At 39.3% G+C, this 19,175-nt stretch overlaps 2 protein-coding genes across 3 annotated transcripts in view; one reads left to right on the forward strand and one right to left on the reverse strand.

Annotated features, from left to right (window-relative positions):
* The window catches only part of LOC140948809 (synapsin-2-like), a 59,858-nt gene extending 41,592 nt beyond the window's left edge, over window positions 1–18,266 (forward strand). The window contains exons 6-12 of one of the 2 annotated variants that reach the window (XM_073398083.1): window positions 11,873–11,935; window positions 13,492–13,634; window positions 14,116–14,190; window positions 14,654–14,759; window positions 15,218–15,359; window positions 16,127–16,150; window positions 17,085–18,266. In XM_073398083.1, coding sequence (XP_073254184.1) covers window positions 11,873–11,935; window positions 13,492–13,634; window positions 14,116–14,190; window positions 14,654–14,759; window positions 15,218–15,359; window positions 16,127–16,150; window positions 17,085–17,191 — 660 coding nt within the window. In that variant the 3' untranslated portion in view covers window positions 17,192–18,266. The remainder of the gene's footprint in view (window positions 1–11,872; window positions 11,936–13,491; window positions 13,635–14,115; window positions 14,191–14,653; window positions 14,760–15,217; window positions 15,360–16,126; window positions 16,151–17,084) is intronic. The other variant, XM_073398084.1, reaches the window with a different exon arrangement.
* Window positions 3,843–9,600, reverse strand: LOC140948067 (uncharacterized). The gene is made up of 4 exons (XM_073397287.1): window positions 8,826–9,600; window positions 6,283–7,851; window positions 5,612–5,855; window positions 3,843–4,930 (listed from the first exon to the last, which is right to left on the reverse strand). Exons 1-4 carry the CDS (start codon window positions 9,509–9,511, stop codon window positions 4,535–4,537), a joined length of 2,895 nt encoding a protein of 964 aa, XP_073253388.1. The 5' UTR covers window positions 9,512–9,600; the 3' UTR covers window positions 3,843–4,534.
* Window positions 18,267–19,175: the final 909 nt, after the last annotated feature.

Consider the following 19,175-nt stretch of genomic DNA (forward strand, 5'->3'; position numbering starts at 1 on the left):
CCTCTTATATAGGGTTGACAACTTTAACAGAATGTTCGTTTTCCGGCCAACTGAATCATCCAGACTTCAAAATCACGCCGAGTTGTACAATATAAAAGCAGTTATTTAAAAATCTTTTGGAATAGAATATTTGTCGCGACAATGTGTTTATTTTAGATTTAAGTGATTCACATTAAGAGAAAAAATCAAGTCTTGGATGTCTTATTTTAAAGGTAGAAAAATGTTCTTATCTACTTGATGCTTTGCTCATGGAATTTTAAGGAAGTTAACGCTGGCTTCTCAGTGAAGTAAGGATGTCTTTAGCTATAATCACCCCAGAGAATTGAAAGAATTTATCCCTTCACAACAGATATCATTTCTTCCAGGCGGTTTCTATCGAGTCACGTGAGTCGCTTTCTAGTACTCAGTTTTAGACAAACACTACGTCTTGTAACGTTTTGTCAATCCTTTTTTAAAGAGTACAAGAATGCATCAATTGTTATTTTGCATATTTAAATTATTTACCTTATCGGAACTTTCAGGAAGTTATTAATGACCAATTTACCGCCAACAAATTTCTCACTTACAAAACACGTGCCTTTTTTGTGTTACTTAACAATATTTCGTTCTGTCATCAGCAAAAAAAATGTTTTCCATATAACTCATTCTCTCTTGGTATAAAGCGGTGACCATTTTTCTCTGTTTCAATATAAGGCCGGATGGTTACGGGATTTTGCTGCAGTACTAAAACCAAGTTAAATCTGACCCTTGGAGAAAGTTTCTTGCCTTTGCGTGTGGTAGATTATATCCTTAAAGGTGGGGTGATCTCTAGTAAGATATTTTTTATGGCTTCAAAAGTGATTCCTTGGAATGTTTTTGTATGAACTGTTAGCTGTTATTTGATATAAGGAGACAGCGGAAATCTCAAGAAACTTAGGCGGGAAAATACTTTGAATATTAAACTCTTACTAACCATTTTTCCAAATATTTTTCTATTATTGAAATTGTCAATGAGTACTGGTCTTCTGTAAACACAATTACATCGCTGCCACTTATCGGACCACTAAACATACCAACTGCATTGTCACCGTCGCTGACAATCTTTGGTCACCGAGTCACTTTAACTGCAAAGATTGAGACAACGTGAACTTCACCGAGGGCTACGGTTCTCGCTTAAATTGTTTTTTTGCCTTTAGACATTCTTGTGGTTCCGCTGGTTCGGGAATATTGGCTTGAAAAGGTGATCGGCTTGCTGCCAAACTATCATAGTTCTATTTTATTCGCGGTAAACTCTACTTGATGGAATTAAGAGGGATAAGAGGGTATTAAAACGAACCGTTGTCAGGTTTCGAAGATAACCGAAAAGACGTCGAAACTATGGCCAGGAAAAACAACGGATCGTCGGATCGTGACTTCTCGTATTTTGTTCGCAATAGTCTCTATTTGTGTCTTTGTGTCGCAAGAGCCGATATTGAACAGATCTTTCTCGCGGTACAAAATCAAATATCGACATCTACTATTTTTAAATATATATTTTAGACTAAATTCTCTGAAAAAGAAAAGGAGAAAATGCTTTAAAATAAATGAAGATAGAGGGATATTTTTGAGGTTGTTCAACACACAAATTTACAGCAAGAGATAATGAGCTCATTCAACCTTTGTTAGCTTGTGTACAGTTGTTGAACCTGCTCGTCACTTTAAAACTTAGTTATAAAACAGTTCTTAAGTCGTAAACATTACAAAACTAAACTGACGTCACGTGTTAGCGAAATGAAAATGCATTTTTGAGTATATCTGTAAAAGCTTTGCAAATGCTCACAGATTAAAGATTTAAATTAAGCTGTGCAAATTTAAAAGTTCCGGTGTGTTTTCCTCCTCAATTATGTATCCGGCCCACAACCTGGCTTGAAAACACTGAACAGTTTAAATGTCTTTATTTGTATTTTATTTGTAATATTCGCGATTTTAGGGGGAAAAATCTGTTGTCGATGTATGTTGTAATGTATGCTGTCAATGCATTACAGCACATCTCTTAATTCAGTTGATTACAGGCAGTTGAATATATCGTTGTAGGATTTTATCCAGTTGGGAAGATTAAACCCTCCCTTTTAAAAGTCCGCAACCTCGCATTTTTCGGTGCTTGCGTTCATTGCCGCGTGTAAGGTGTTTGCGGTAACGTTCCGCTTATTCCGACATATTTCATACGCTGTTTTTAGTTTTAGAGGTGTTTAAATTACAGCAAGCCGTAATAAACAACTTTCTTTCAGCCTGATATCACTTCTGCTAACTAAGACCATCTTGTTCGGCAGTCGTACGCTGCACTCGGTTCAAAAATTGGCCTATTTAACATGATGGGCCCAGTAAGACCCATTTCGTATGTCGTGCTTCTTCCCGGTCCAGAAGCACGGAACCAAGAGCACGGCAGAACACGACGTCTGAATCAGAGTTTTGAACGACAAGGTCTGCCGTTACGACTCTGGCACGGCAGTGATTCAAACGTTGTGCTTATGCCGTGTCGAACTAAATTCATAAATTTCTGAGATGTGTTTTCCGAAATGCATATATATATATTTTGTTTCATTGACTGCTGACTTGAAATGGGGTGTTAGCATTGAATTTTTAACAATCGATATAATTATGTCTATCATTCTTTAGACTTAAACCAAACGCTTGTGCAAAGTAGCGTGTCTTTGTTTTATTCCCCACGTGCAGCATTGAACCCAAGTATGACTGATTTTGATAATTCAAAACTAGCCCATTGGTATGGGATTCCAGTACTAGAATTAGAGGCCAAACCACAGTATTTAGAATTGCAGGCGTTTAGGTGTCCGACTGTTGACCAGTTACAACAGTTAGATATATCTAGGCGGATCTCTTGAAAACGTTACCACCAAATGTAGCCATTATAAAAACTAAGAGTGCAACCACTGTTTTTTTCTCTTCTCCTCCTTTCTTCCTTCTCGCTCTTTCTTTTTCTTCTTTCTTTTTCCTTCGTTAGTGTGATTTGGGAGCTTATGGGGCCCAAAAAGCCTGCCTTTTGACGCCTTTTCTCTCAAATGACTGCAAATTTCGTTAGGTTGGTTTTCAAAAAATCGGCTAGATATAAATAGTGATATTTGCAGGAGCACCAATTATTTAGAGTCTTTCAGTCATTAAGTATGATACAGGTGACTTTGCTTTCAGCACTCTAATTTCGCTTTACAGAGTGTAATCCCTGGGATATAATTTGAAACCAAACGAGGCTAATCATGGCTCTTGGTTATACAGGGGATGTTTTTGCTAGTTTTATCGCTCTACATTCTCAGAGCAGCACTGATTTACCCTACACTACAAACATCTCACTGCCAACTAAAGATTACATTATGTCCGAAATAAACTGACAAGTTCTTGTAAAAGAATGATGTTTTTTTTTTCCAAGTTGCGCGATGGGTTCTAGCTTATCACACTGAGTGCGCAGAGTCAGTTGATTTAATGAATCTAAAAAAAATGTTCGCGTACCTTTATGAGGAGTTGTTCTACTTATAGGTATGGGGTCCTGGAATGAAGCCCTCAGGGATCATGTCCCTGTTTGAGTTGATAGAAGTTCCTATAGAAACCTGATGCGTTGAAACGATCAATTTGAAGATAAAGTTTTTACAAGCGTCAAAGTAAATGCTAATTGTTTTTCTTGATTTAGACCCTTGGTATGGTCCTTTCTGTACTCTAACAATGAAACAATTCTTAGAAAGGGTTCACCTAATCTTTAAATCAAGAAAACTTTAAATTCTGGACACCCCCTTGAACCTTATGACTTTATATAAAACTGTGTAAATGCTTAGTTCATAGTGGGCTAGTAAAGATGCTGTTGGTCGCTCAGTAAAGCTATCGTTTACAGGCACCGCATATCAACCCATCCAAATCAAGAACTTATTTATCTATGTACAAAGGATTAAAAAACCAAACTGGCCTGAGCAACCAGTTGGCTCCATATTTAAAATCGTGGTGTGGGACGACCCGAGAAGCAAATAAGAGCGGGATTTAAACCTGGGTTGTGGTCCACATTTCGAGACTGGCATTCTCAGTCCCCTGATCAAATGGTCCCGTTCCCTTCTTACAGGATGTGAATTGTGATATTGGACGCCTTTTCTTACGTAAGAACTTGCTATTGAATATTTGCGTCATTTCACAGCTACAGGCTTGTTTTCGCAGTGTGTAATAACTACGACACATTATTGCGAGGAGATATATCCAACCAGATTTTTGAAAACGTTACCACCGAACTGACCTCTTCCGTCAAGAAGTCTTTTTTTATCAAAAACTATCTCTAAAGTAGCCAATATAAAACCTAAAAGTGCAGCCATTGCTTTTTTCTTTTCTTCCTCCATTCTTCCTCCTTTCTGTTTCTTTTTCTCTTTTCCTTTTCCTTCGCTAAGTGTGATTTTCGAACTTATTGAGCGCAAAAAACCTGCCTTATAGCCCTTTGTTATTCAAATCGCCGCACATTTCGTTAGGTTCGTTTTCAAAAAATCGGCTAGGTATAAATTGTTAGCTTACAGTTCTGTTTACACTCATGAATTCAGTACATATTTTGAAGAATTTTCTTCATGCCTTCCAAAATCTCCACTGCTGTTAAAACGCACCTTTGGCGCCAGCACTTTGTCATCAATTCCCAGCAGGCATCGCTGGAGTCTTTAGGACGTTCGGGATATATTTCCTTTTCAGCTGCCACCTTCATTGCCGCGATAGTGTTGTATCTCTCATAGGCCTTGGGACGATGGTTCCCAGACCCCTCGCAAAGCACCCACAGCAAGGTTCCAAAGGCATAGATGTCGTACGAGCGATCGCTTTCCAAGCTTTTACTATGGTTTCTGTACATCTCTAAGGAGATGTGAAAGGGCGTTCCCTGCTGTGTTTGCTCGAAAGGCTTCTTAGTTTTGGCCATGTTAATCTTAGCTGTGCCATTTCGGTTTAACTGCCGAAATCAACAGGATAATAAATATCAGTTGGCGTTAATTATTAGCAATTCTTTTCTTTTTGTAGTACAGCAGTATTACCTTGAAATTCCAGCATTCGTTTTATTGATTTCATCGCAAATGTCAATGCGTGTATGCATAAAAGAATGCCTCGTCACACTGGTGGTATAAAATTCTGTACAATTAAGCTTAAGTGCAGTATTTTCTTGTGGTTGCGTGCCTTGTCTCATTCTAGGTTTTGGCCAGTGGGTAAATTGTTAACGTAGCGTCATTCGAAAGAGTTCGTCCGCCTGTCCGTGTATAGTTCCATAGCTGATAATCCTCGCTACATTTGAATTTAGCAGTCTTTTACTATATATCTTTGCTTTCATTTCTGCAGTTCGAAAATGATACTTTAGGATGTTGTCTAATTTAGTCTTCCGCTAATTTTCAGAGGCTCGCTTTCTTCAGCCGTGATTGTACATGACTTTCAATTGTTGTCGCTTTCTCTCTTTCTTCGTTTTGTCTGTTGTTTACACATGCAAGTTCTCAGGTTATATGGAGAGGCAGTGCCAAACTCCTTTACCGTTGTAAGCTACCAAAGGATTATAAAGTAATATACTGGAATTGTTTTATTCTTTCTTGAATGTCTATCATTCGTTAGTAGCCCGTGAAATGCTTCCGATGCCCTGGATACTTACCAGGATGGAATCGACTTTAATGTCTTGATGGACATAGCTCACTCCGTGAAGAGCCACCAATCCGTTTGCCACGTCCTCTGCAATCTTTAGGCGTGCCTTCAAAGAAAGCCCCTGTTTAAGGGCGGTGGTCACATCTGAATCCGCCCTTTCCATTATTACGTTAATAACTCCAGGTTCAGGGAAGAGCCAACCATGCAGATAGAGAAGGTTACTGTGAGGTTCTTCTAACCTTGCCTGGACTTCCCTACATCGCGAAATAAACAGAACGAAAGGTTGTCAGTATCATTTTTGTGGAGCGTTCAGTTGTACAGATTATATGTCGCTTTACTTGAAAAGAAAACTGGCAAAAGTATTAAAGAAAGCTTGCTTTGCAGTCATAATCGCACTAGGGATTAACCGGCCGTTGTTCGTCACTTCACGACCTCCTACACCTACCTATAGCTTTTGTTTGCGACTAAAACTGCGTAGGTTCGGTAGCAAATTTGCCACTTTTTTGTTGTGAGAATGCCTCTCAAAAAGAAGTTTATGACTAGCCTAAAAGATTGATCAGGGCTGGGTTTGTGGCTGGAACGTAATTCTCAGATCGGAGCTGAAGGATCAGCTCCAGCCTGAGCCAAACTGAACGAGGAACGTACACTGCACCACACCAAGCTTGTGCCAACCCTACTTACATGGTGTCGAAAAGGTCCACTGAGGTCTGAGACCAGATCTCCGGCTTCACCTTTCCGCGTTCGATAACCTTCGCAACGCTTGCTTCTGGATGTGTCATATTCGCCCAGCCACAGCAGTCATGAAGTTGGCCGTGTTTTGTGGGTTTTAGAACCGGACCAAGTGTAATTGGACCTATGGCTACCCGAAAGTTAAGGGCGAAGGTTTGAACTGTTAGGAGACTCATTTTGGGAATGTACAGAGCCGCTATTTCCTCCAGTTTTTGGGAGACGTCGGCTAAAAAAACATCGTTTGTGACGCGGTTGTTCTTGATGACCTTAAGCAAGTCACTATGAATCATTTCGAGGCAATCTGCACAGGCTTTGCATAGTGACTCAGTAATTAGCTGGCGATTGAATTTGGAAAGAATTAGCTCGATGATTTTTCTTCTGGTTTGCTCATCCCCTAATATGAAGTTGGCTTCGGAGGATTTCCATTTCATTGCGTGAAATAATCCTTCAATGAGAAGCTTTGTGACGGCCTCTCTTAACTTCTTGCTGGCAAACGTGTAGATGAAATCAACCCCACTGAGTAAACTGTTCCTTTTTGGCCAATGCCCATAATGTAAATGAAATGCTTGGCGAATGACCAGATTATCGATCATTTTTGTGTGCATCTCAACAGGGACCTTTGCCTTCCTCATGAACTTGTTAAGAGAGCATCGTAAAACATTGAAAGTCCAGTCCTGTATCCCTCCATAAATGGTTATTAAGAATCGAAGAAAAGGAATGTCCTCCTTTTTTGGACTGAATGGGAGCTGGTGCTTGCAGTGATTCATCTTGACCAGATTTTTGAAGAAGAAAGTGCGTGCCTTTAATTCCTTTTCTGTGTTCTGCATCTTAGAACAAAGCTGATACTGATCTGCAACTGACATAAATCTTTCACGAAGACTCTGTAGGCTGCCATTTACAAGCTTTCCCATCGGGTCTTTGTTTGCAATAGTTGACATCAGTTTGTCATGCAAAGATTTTCCTATACTTGTGGCCTTGTCTAATTCCAAAGAGATTGCAGATAAGGTTCCTGGAAGATTGTTGCTTGTTCTTCTCCTCATAGCCTGGAAAATGCTTATCTGTAAGACAAGGAGCTTCTCCACGGCATGTATACTCCGGCTCCTGATATTTTCGCTTAGAAAAGCCAACAGCCCGTCTTCAAATTCTGCAAAGGCCTCTCTCGCCTTGCTGTTATTCCTATGTTCTCTTCTGTCTCTTCGAGTGTCTTTCGCTGAAATTCCGAAAAAGCGGGATCCCTTGTCACTGTCAACTAGGAGACCGTGTTCCTTCAGCTGGGAAAAGACAGTGGTTCCCTTGGTTTCGCTAGTTTCCTCATCCGGTCTCATTCGTGTTTCTTCGTCGTCGGAATCGAGGTCGTCCCCGCTTCCGCTGTCGAACGTTTTTGTCTCGGCAGACGTGTCTACCTTGTTGCAGACGAACATAAATGACAAATGCGGATATTTATCTTGCAAGAAACGGATTGTGTCAAGATCCTGAAAGAAATAAATTGTGTAGACCCGTTTAGTCGTAAACTTGGAAAAAGGTATGAAAAAGAGATATTATACCGGGGGCTAGTACAACGATTGTATCAGGGGTACCCACAAGTCGAACTCCTATCCCCGAGTAAGGGATGCAAGGAAGTCTTCGTGTCGTTCAGGTGTGTATATTGGTATCGCTTAGTATTTTTAGAACAAAACATTAATAGTACTACCTAGGGCACGGGCTGTGCGTTAAGAAATAAAAGAAGCGAAGCAGAAAAAAGCATTCGATGACAACTTCATCATTGTAACTAAAACTACTATAAATGTTCTTTATTAGCTGTTTGATGATTACGATGGCATTTTTCAGGGGTCAGACAAAGCTTGAGCCAGGACCAGATTGGTTTCCTCTATGGGTTTGATTCAATTCCAATTATCCGAATTGCATCCTGCGTTCTTGGAGTAATATCCAGGGCTTAAACCCTTCTCCATTTTCAAATTATCAAGCATTAGTTATAAGTAAAATTTTGCCAGCCCCATAACGAACGCAAGTTTCATCTTAAACATTTCTAACCCTGGCTGCCTGGCTCCTCAGGGAGCACCTAAATCTTGTTAAATACTCCCTTTATGACTGTCAATATATACCACAGTGGTCACAGCTTCGAGGCATTTTTCATTACTGAATAATGTCTATGAGAAGAATGGGTCACAGATGAGAACGTCAACTGTGGTAAGAACATCGCCACGTATTTTTTTCTTCAGTATCCAGATGTGACCAGGCAAGTACCATGAAGCACCCGGAAGTCACGATTTTTTTTAAGTTTGCTTTTTGAGATAACCGCGTTCCTTAGCCGTGTTATTGATGATTTAATTTCTTGTTTTTTCGACAACTCAGATCAGTTGTTTTAAACAACCTAAAAAACAGAATTGACAGCTTCTCGCCCATCTTATTGTACATTCCGCCTGGGTCTTTAAACAATCCGAAAATATGATAATTACTTAGACCTCGACATATCGTCATTTGCATACTTACTTCACTCGAGATAAACGGGCATATAAATTGGATTTATTGACTCAACAGTGAAGCTTATACTTACTGATGACCTCAAATGCTCGTTTCCATCGATGATATACACCACAAAAGGAGTGGTTTCTTTCTCAAAGAAGTCATCTATCACTTCATCTAGAGCGTCATTTTCATTCCTGCCCGGTGAGTCGATTAATTCTATGCCACTTTCTAGAAATGGATGATTCAAGGCAATTTCGACACTGCACTTTAGCTGATCTGACTTCTCCCTGCCCTCATCGCAAACCACTACATAACCTTGAGGAACTCTCTTGCCGATCGTAATCGACGATTTAGCTACTTGCCCACTTTTGTCGACAACTCTGACTGTGTTTTTACCCGGGGTGTAGCTGATCTTGACAATACGCGAAGTGCACGGTGTTTCGTGCACGGGAAGGTAAGATCCACCCAAAATCTCGTTCAAAACAGCACTTTTTCCGCAGTTTCGATTTCCAATAAAAACTACGGTTGGTCTTTTGTTCAAGGCGCGTTTTATCTCTTCCGCAGTCGTTGACGTATTTATACTTGCAATTGCTTCGTCACTCATTATTTCTTGATCTTTCATTTCTTCTAAGTACTGTTTGGTCTCGTTGAGTGCTGTGGTTGCTTTTTCAGAACACAGTTTTAACTCCTCGATGGTCTCCAATTTTTTCTGCATTTTATGTCTTTTTGTGAAAGAAGGAAGCTCGCCTCTCACATACCGACAATCTGTTAAGTTTGATAGAGTGAGTGTAATTGAAAGCGCATCTGACCGTGGAAACATTCACGATAAAAGGTACTTAAAATTGAATAGAAAGGAGTCATGACTATTCATTTCCGTGAAAGCCTGAAATAGAAAATTAACAGTCTAGTGATTATCATCTCGCTGGCAGGTTTTTGCTCTTTGCATTTATAATTCAAGAAAGCCAAAAGTCAAGAATGAATGCAAATCAGTATAACTACCCATACACTCCACGCAAAATTTTGGATTTTGAAAGCAACAGTATACTCCAGCCGTGCACAGACAGCATACAGTACGCTCACGAGTATATGAACATTAAGGACTGGTGGGGTAGTTGCTTCCTAGTACATTTTCAAGACTGGATTGACTATAATGGGGTTGCATTTTCAATAGAATTACTAGAATAGGATCGCACATTTTCGGGACTTTGGGGGTGTGAAAATTCAGCTAGGTAGGGATTCAAAAATGGGAAGATTTTTACTACATTAAGTTTAACAAATTTCAATTCATTTCAGGGTGACCTAGTTTAAATGCTTTAGAAGGTAAATGCCTAAACAAAAAGTGGCTATTATGAGTTGGGATCGCGAAAATTACATTTTCCCAAGAGTGAGTAATATGGGGTCTATAATTGGCCACAGAAAAGGGTTTGTTGTGTCGTTCTTCGCATGAAGTGCTGACAAAAATAGCGGCTCGGTTGCTCGAGGTAAGACGTCGTCTTCCTGTATCATTCTTTTTCCTGTTTACTTGAAACGTACAATTTCTGCAAACATTTCCTTTTAAATTTGTTTGTCATAAATAAACTTTGATTTTTGAGCCAAAATTTTCTTGTTAGAAAACGCTGAGTTCACGAAACGGCTTCTTCTACGCGAATACACGGGAGTTGTAAACAATCCACTGAGCACAAAACTCAGCTACAGTAAATCGAAAAACGCCGTATTGAATGTTTCCAAGTCTTTTCTTGCCTTAAAAAAGTCAGCCTTAGGATTTTGTGGACTTTTAAAAGATCGTTCTCTAAAAAAAGTGGGAAAAACACCGAGCTCACACATGCATTATCCACTCGCTAGGAGGTGAATATTGTTGAATAGTTCGAGATAGCGAACCAATCAGATTGCTAAATCACCAAGATCACTGAGTGTGTATATACTAAAATGGGATAGGGGTGCTAAGTAAGCCAGCGGCACATACCCAGCAAAAATCAACCCAAGTAGCCCCCTGGGATTAAGGATATGCTTATCAATATGAGACAAATATTGTAAACAAGGACTCGCTGATAAGCTTTCTCTTAAGGCTAAGGCAAGACTATACTACATACCCTCGTGGGTAATTGTCTGGTTTTCGGCCAGATAAGCTTGCTATTTTAGTAAAGACTGTCATTGCTCAAACGGTATACCGAGGGGCAAATTCCGCGCTCACTGAGTCGTTGTATTTGATCCTCTGAAAGTTGTTCCTCAAGTAAACAGAATGTTTTGACTGTCTAACCATTATCTAGGTAAACTAAAAAACTTGACTAACTTCTTCGGTTCTTGACGCATTTTCTTTGAGCTCCCGCACTCAGTTGCTACTAGTTCAAAGTTTTCTGATCCAGGTTTTTTTCCTCATAAAACCTCTGTTGACACATATCTAATGTAATAAATCCCCAGAACGCCTTCATTTTCAGAACGCCCTTATTCTCGATGTTTCTTTAACAGGAACGTTGTTACTGGTCGTTCTAAACATTTCTCCGTTTCTGTTTGGTCTACCGGCTGATTCTTTAATGTACTTTAATTTTTAAATAAATCACCGAGAATTGGATTGGGTTGCCGAGGTCGGGGATCTCCTCTTGTCCCGATTCAAGCCAATCGTTTCATGGGGCACTCGGAAATATATCGACAACCTTGAATTAAAGTATAAGAAAATAATACGAGAACGCAAACTATCTGCCTCAGCTGACGGAAAAACAACGTCTCGTATTCAGCGTATTGCATGGTTACGCCGTGCCCCTGGACAGGCTATGGAAAGCCTTTTTTTCAATGGGGAAGTGTTGAGACTAAACAATTACATCTTGCATTACATTTTTTCACTATGATGACGTGAAAATAAATCGTATGCCATGTACTGATGAAACAAATAAATGTTGATGTGACCTTGGCGGTTTAATAGTCGAACTAAGTGGCTGAAAAATTACACGAAAAAGTTTTTTTCGTTCATCAATTTTCGCCTTGTTTTTCAGTCTCCTAGGGTGATAGTAAAACTGCAAAGATCACACTCAAATTCATTGAGGTATCTTTTTTAACCACTCTTTTGTGTAATTTCTCTCAGTTAATCACACCGAAGTTTCCTGTCGTTGTTAAAGTCGGACATGCAAATGGAGGCTACGGAAAGGTATGAAATTAATGTGGTTTAAATTCGAATTTGATTAAAGGTCTTTGAAATAGTTGAATATCTAATCTTATTATAATATTGATTAAATAAATATTCAACAAATCTGAGACATTGCGCTCAAATCTTCAAACCCTGCAGCCATATTCACTGGTGATGCGTCGGAATGGAAATTGTACGTACAGTAACTAGCCCGCGACTGAATACCGACAGCCGCCTCTCCTCTTCCCTCGCCGGTAGGGACGTTTCACGGGAGAGACTCATGAATAGCGGCATGCAACTGTACCGTTCATGGGTTCGATTTTTTTAATGCAAAACTATTTCAGAAGCAAGCTTATGTTTATTTTCCGTATTCTTAATCAAGAGAGATCTCGTCTCAAAACCACAATTGCATGCTATGGCCTGCCATAGCCTGCGGTGCAGCCGGCCCACGTATCGCATATAGCGTGGATATAGTCCGTCTATAAACAAGGTTTAAAGTGTCTGCGCGCAGGCTAGCCCTGCCAATCTTTTTACCATGTTATTTTGCATTATAGGGAAATTCACTAATTTACTAATAATTACGACATCTCTTAGAGAATTCTCGAGTCCATAGACAAGACCTCATTTTCATTCCATAACAATATGTTTGCCGTTTTTGTGTTTATATTCACTGAATATTTCAAGACAAAACATTTGAGCTTCCTGTTAAGAATTGCCTGCTACTTAGAGGCGGAAAGACCCCTAAGCAAGTTTTAATTTATACTTTCCGAAAATGTGATAATTCAGTGGTACGCCATGGTTATATTTACTAGATTTACGGAATTAAGGTTCCTTCCTGTTTCCAACTTACAAGATAAATATAACCAATTGAATTAACAATTTCACAACTTCCCGAAAATGTGATAATTCATTAAGTATGTCTGGAATTCCACTTTCAGAAGTCTGCCACAAAAATGTTCTTTCCTGTTACCTAGCTTAGAGGCACAGTAATTCAAGTTCCTTTCTAAAAAGCAGATAGAGTATTTTTCGCCCCTTTTAGTTTAAATAGCTTTCAGACCTACTGTAGATAGTAGACAACACATCCACTCTATAACATAAAACGTACAACGCATCGCATAAGCCCTGTTTGAATGTTTGTATAGTATATGACCACGCAATCAGACCCTGACTAGCTGTCCTTGACGAATTTCACGAATCGGAAATAAACCCACTCAATTAAAACACTTTTACGAGTGTCTAAAGAATGTGTCTGAAAATGCATCTCTGCGACGAATAGTCTTACTTTTTTAGGTACTCCTATGTGGGTTTACCGCTAAGGCAAGACAAAGAATAATACTAAGACCTAAAATCGTCATTCCTCTTGCCGTTGTTTTTGTTGTTGTTGTTGTTGCTGCTGTTGTTGTGTTCGTTTTTAGCGCAATTGACTTGTCATTCAGACCAGTAAAGCCGGGGATCACGAACGTATTCTACATAGTATGGGTAAAACAAAAATGGTAATCGTTTTGCTAATCACGGTAGCCAATCCGGAGGCGCAGAGCTTTACTGTCTGTCATTATTCTTCACGGTTGTCTTTTTAGGTTTGTGTCCACAATCATCGCAGTTTCCAGGATATCGCGAGTATTGTTGCTCTGTCAGATACTTACGCCACGACGGAGCCCTTCATTCCTGGCAAATGTGATGTAAGGATTCAAAAGATTGGCACTCATTATAGGGCCTTCAAGTAAGTTCTTGATCGGTTAGAGTAGGATGTGGTTGTGCCTGGTAAGGGTCTGGGAACGGGCGAGGGACCACATGTGATGTGAACCAAACACTAAAATGAAGCTTTCCCTTCCCCATCCCCTGCACGCAATATTGTGCCACTCACAATTCGACTGAGCTACCTGTGGGAAACAACAAACACCCCAAATTTGAATTGAGGGGTGGGGAGGGGTGTAGATTGTTTTGTTCTTCGAAGTTACTCCATTTGATGACAGTGTCTCAACAATTTTGTAGCCGATTCGTGAACGATTCTTAGTAATCACCCAACAGTTTTTCAAACCCTGTGACGATGCATTTTTTGTAAAAAAAAAAAAATAAATACTTTCACCTCTGTTTTAAGTTGGTTTTATCAACTACATTGAGATACTCTGCCAATCAAACTTGTAAAATGCACGTATGATACATTTACTAATCAATGTGTATATTTTCTATTGTATGCGTAGGAGAACTTCAATTTCCGACAACTGGAAAACAAATACTGGGTCAGCGGTATTGGAGGAAATTGAAATTACAGATAGGTAGCGATAAAATCCATTTTTTTAAGCTGTTTCTTAGTCGTTTTTTATCTTAATGTTTACTCATTTAAAGAAGCCTTCCGTTATTCTCACGTTTTCTTTACCCCTGTTATACTTCACTTATACCCAAGTGTTTTATTTCCATTGCAACGTCAACTTATTTTCCCGCGCCTTTGGCACTGGCCACGTTTTGCTAGTTTTTCTCCGTCTGCAACAATTTTTCCATGCAAACTGTACATTCAAGTGACCAGTTTCTCCAAGCACGCAGCCATCAACAATATTGCTTTCCCGAACCTGGGAACTCGTAGATGTCAGTGGACAAGAGAGAATAAATTAGAATTATTGTCTTCTCTTCAGAAAAGTAGTGATGCTGATTGCAGCTAGAATTGCTTAATATTTCTTAGCAGTTTGGTCACTTTTATAACCGCTGCTTTTTAATATTTTTTTTTACCAAATTCCGTTGCAGGTATAAAATGTGGGTTGATGAATGCAGTCAGTTATTTGGAGGTGGTCTTGATATTATGTGTGTAGAGGCCATCGTAGGAAAAGATAACAAAGAATACATCATCGAGGTAAAATGTTCATAACATTCCGTTGGTTTCACCAGAATCCCTAAAGAACTTGTCACAAGAAACGAAAAATGCTTGACAAAGGAACTGCTTTTTTCGATTTCGTACCTATACTTAAGCGCGGATAATGAATTTAGATTTCAATGTATGACATGAAGAATTCATTTGGGGTGTCAAAAATCTGGGACAGCAGAATGGTAATTGTTCTATTTTCTTGGGCCCATGCGCCTTTACGATTGCGTCTTTCTGTCGTAGGTGTAAAACGTGGATAACGCAAACGCAGACACAGCTGCTTGACATAAGCTTGTTGGCTCTGGTCAGGAAACCCCTCTTTTCCCGTTTTCTTGGGTCATGCATGTAAAGCTGTGTAACCTTCACGCCTTCACCTGGATGGATGCACAACATAACCTTATCTAAAAATTATCGAGACTTATTAACGTTCTTCCTTATTTTGCATCTAGGTGAACGACACCGCCATGCGTCTTTTCAGTGACACACAGGATGAAGATCAAAGGAGAATTGCTGACCTGATAGTGGAAAAAATGGAAAAGCAGTATCCCCCAAAACTTGAGCCTAGCACTGCCACAGGAGCTGCACTCACGGGTAACTGTTATAAATCACTTCAGAGTTTCCAATGTCGATGTCCAGAACAAAAATTGACACTCTGAAATCAGCAAGCCTAAAAAAGGAAACCCTTCTGAAAACACTACGTATAAATAGTTGGGAATTTAAGGTTTCAAGACAGATGAACATGTCTGGAACATGGAAAAGTTAACCGTGAAGGGAGGGTTTCAGAGTGTGGCCAGAGGTATACTACCAACTTTTCCCTAGCAGAGGGTTGAATTATCTTTATCAACCTGTTTTTTACTAAGCCAGCAAGAGACGAGGTCTAAACTTTACTTCTTCAACCTTTCCTACGTATGGTGCTCCCAGCCGGTGTAACTTTACTCGACTGAATGAAGCTTTGTGGATCCTTGATTTTAAGTTTTATAAATTAGGCGTTTATTTTGATTTCTTTCCACAGTAGCAGTCTTTTTATGCGAAGAGATAAAAAACCTCCGAGTAAGGATTATGGCTTCCTCGTTGAGGGTTTCTTTATCACGCGGAAAACAGAGAACGCAGGGTGTTATGGGAACGATAACGACGTGAATTGTTGCTATGCATCGTTCCCGCGATAAAACGCGCGATGCGTAAGTAGGGGAAATCTTGGAATGAGGCAGTTTCTTAGTAATCTCCTCAGTTTATTAAAACTAAAAATCCTCCTGTGTTTTCTTAAAAGCTTGTTAAAATAATCTTATCTATCTGATTATTAAAATGTCTATTTCTTCCTTTTTCTGGTGTTTCTTCCACTGTACTGCTCTGTGCGGCAGATAATCAGTCCAGTGAGGTTAGCGGTAAGTGTTGTGAACTTTGTCTTCTTCTTTCACTTCACGCACTTGCACAGAGGTGGCTAATTACTCATTCGCACATCATGGGTGCTCTTTATATTGATGTTGGCAAGATAGTTGCATACTGTTGTGTTTTGTCTGGGTTGATTTCAAAGGGGATGAATGGTCATGTATCCGGAAGGGACATATTGATCTGTTTTATCCTCATTTCATGTTATATGACTGTACTCCGTATACTCAAAGTCTTTTCATCTCTAAGAAACTCAGAAACTCATATTTCGAACTCCCAACTGAGGTTCATACCATTGGGCTTGATTAGCTCAATTGGGGCCGTAGTGCGTTGCGTTGCAGAGGGCTGGAATCGGGAAGGTTCTTTGTCACTGATCGCGTTAGGTTGGTCATACAACTGCGAGGATCGTTTCCTGGCCACATTTCATCTGTTTTTCTTTATCTGTTTCACCTGCAGTGCACATTATATAATTTACTTTGATGTACTTAAAGATATTCTGTATCCCGATTTATCTTAGTGATAATGTTTACTTAGGAACGTAAACGAAATATTTGATGTTGCGTCAGTGCTTTATACGATGCGATCCTGTTCAAGGGTATTGTAATTTCGTTCAGTAAAAAGGATTAGCCAAATGAATCGACAAATTTTCTTTGAGCGGTTAAACACAAGAATAAACGAACGGATATGATATTGCGTCAAACGACACCAGCGTTAGAGAAGCCTATTACACAAAGACTCTGACAAGATCTCAAATTTGGGAAGGAGGAGGACTTATGTAAGTCTCTGAAGAAAAGGTCGTTTGCAGTCTGTTTGCTGAAATTCGGTGTGCAAACACCTTTGTTTGGCTTTTGTAATAGTTTTCCAATACTAATAGGCGCTTTACTTTAAAAAGTATGGTCACTAACTTTGGATATTTCCATCAATTTGCAGGTGCTTTCAAAGTCCTTGGCGGGTCCAGCACACCATCTGCATCAGAGGGAGCAACCAAGACAGAAAAGAAGAAAAATGGCGGACTATTCAGTGGACTTATTGAATAAACGCGAGACATTCCATGTCGATAGGAGTGTGTGTTCATGTGAATTAGATCCACTAGCTATGACAGTGCTTCAAATTTAACAGGTCTTGTTCTATTTATAATAGCTTGTACCAAGTGCACTACTCTTGAGTAATGAAAGCCGGTATAATTTCAAGGTATATTTATTCAACGCTTTGAACGCTGGACGTTTTAACTTGCGATTCAGATTGAATTTCGATGTTACATAAGTTATTTTAATTTGTTTTAAAATAGTTTTCAAAGGAAATTTTTGTATCACAGTCAAGCTGACATTTTTTAATCTTGTAGCTTGTTTTGTTCATCTTAGCTAAGTGTTGTGCACTAATTCTGATTCAGTTTTAAAAAAACCGATCTGTATACGGTACGAGAGAAACTGAGTGGTAATTGACAGGTGAAGTCAATCTTTTCCAAGTTAAAAAACAAAACCATACAACCATTCTGCCAAGCGCGGAAAATATGTAAACAGTACTAAGCGCGGGAAAAAATAAAGCCCCCCGATCGTGCAAACTCGGGTAACACGCAGTCGCTACAAGTGTAATTGAACATTCAGTTGGCACTCAGCGGGAAACCGTAGGGTACCAAACGTGGAGTGGAGGACGCCGTGTAAGAGTCGGACTGACTGTTGAATTTGCTTTTGTATGGCTGACGAAAAACCTGAGGAGCTGTGCGCGTTTGATAGGCTTATACTGGAAACTTTTCAATTGATTGGTGCCAGACTAAGGCATTCTAGGCTTCTGTTGCTTGGTGAAAAATATTAAGAGTAACTCACAAGTAAACATATCAAATAGTAGGGGAATGTCGTGACTGTTTTCATCTCAGATGCGCGTTATGGCTTGCGCAAATAATTCTTTGCATAGTCTTTTTCCTTTTTAAACAATTTTTTTCACCGAATAAGTAGTTTTCCGTCTCAATCTGGATTACTTGATATTGCGCAAATTAACATATAAATACATGTTAAAATGTGCATTGCAATAAAACTTTAACTACAAAAGCTAACAAAAAAATATATGAATACATTATATCTAATGATATATCTAATAATTGCATGAAATAAATAAAAAGTGAAAAGTGAACCCCTTGTTTACTTTTTTACACCAGGTCAGTTGAAAAAAATAGATCGAAAAAAAAATGCGCAGTCAATTCACATTTTCCAGTTGTCCAAAATCTGTTTCCCTTAAGGGTAAGTTCCCGTGTGCGAAAATTCTTTTAGGCTGAATAAAATTGAATTTTATTTTATAGACACCGATGAAATACCAGGATTTTTCCAGTGACGAAAATTTGTTATCCAGTGAAGATACAATTTGTATCCTTCACATGGGAAGATATCTCGGTTATCATGGGTACTTCAGTCTCATCCAACAGGAAAAGAGCCGTCACAGCATCTCGCCATCAGTGTCTATATATGAACAGAATATTACATGCCGGCGCGTGGATACGAATTTTATCCTAGAGTGTTCAATTCGATATCCCACGAGTGAGCGCAGAGAACGCGAGTGAGATATCGAGTTGAACACTCGAAGATAAAATTTGTAGCCACGCGCGGGCATGTAATATCCTCTATATCATTTCATTTTCTCCCAAAAATTCATGCGGGTCTATTGTATTAAAAAGTCAGCCCTAACGGGAGCGTGCATTAAATATTCTTCCAGTTAGCATGACATAAAAGTGGTCCCTGCAAAGCGATTTTAGAACTGTAGGGAAACCCAATTTCTTTTAATACGCGGAACTTCAATCTATGAGTTTTCCTTTGCTCTACTGTTCAACAATATCAGCAATTGGATAGGTCCCATGTATTTACACTTTTAGTGATATTTCACTATATATCTTCTTCGTAGGTATTTATAACATAAGGAAAAAACTTCAAAATCTCGAACATATCCGACACATGTCCGACACAGTTATAAGTATAAAGATAGATCTAACCACGAAAAAACACTGACAAGCTGGCAGAAACACTGTACCCAATT

The sequence above is a fragment of the Porites lutea genome, chromosome 9 (assembly GCF_958299795.1).
Source record: "Porites lutea chromosome 9, jaPorLute2.1, whole genome shotgun sequence".
NCBI lineage: Eukaryota > Metazoa > Cnidaria > Anthozoa > Scleractinia > Poritidae > Porites > Porites lutea.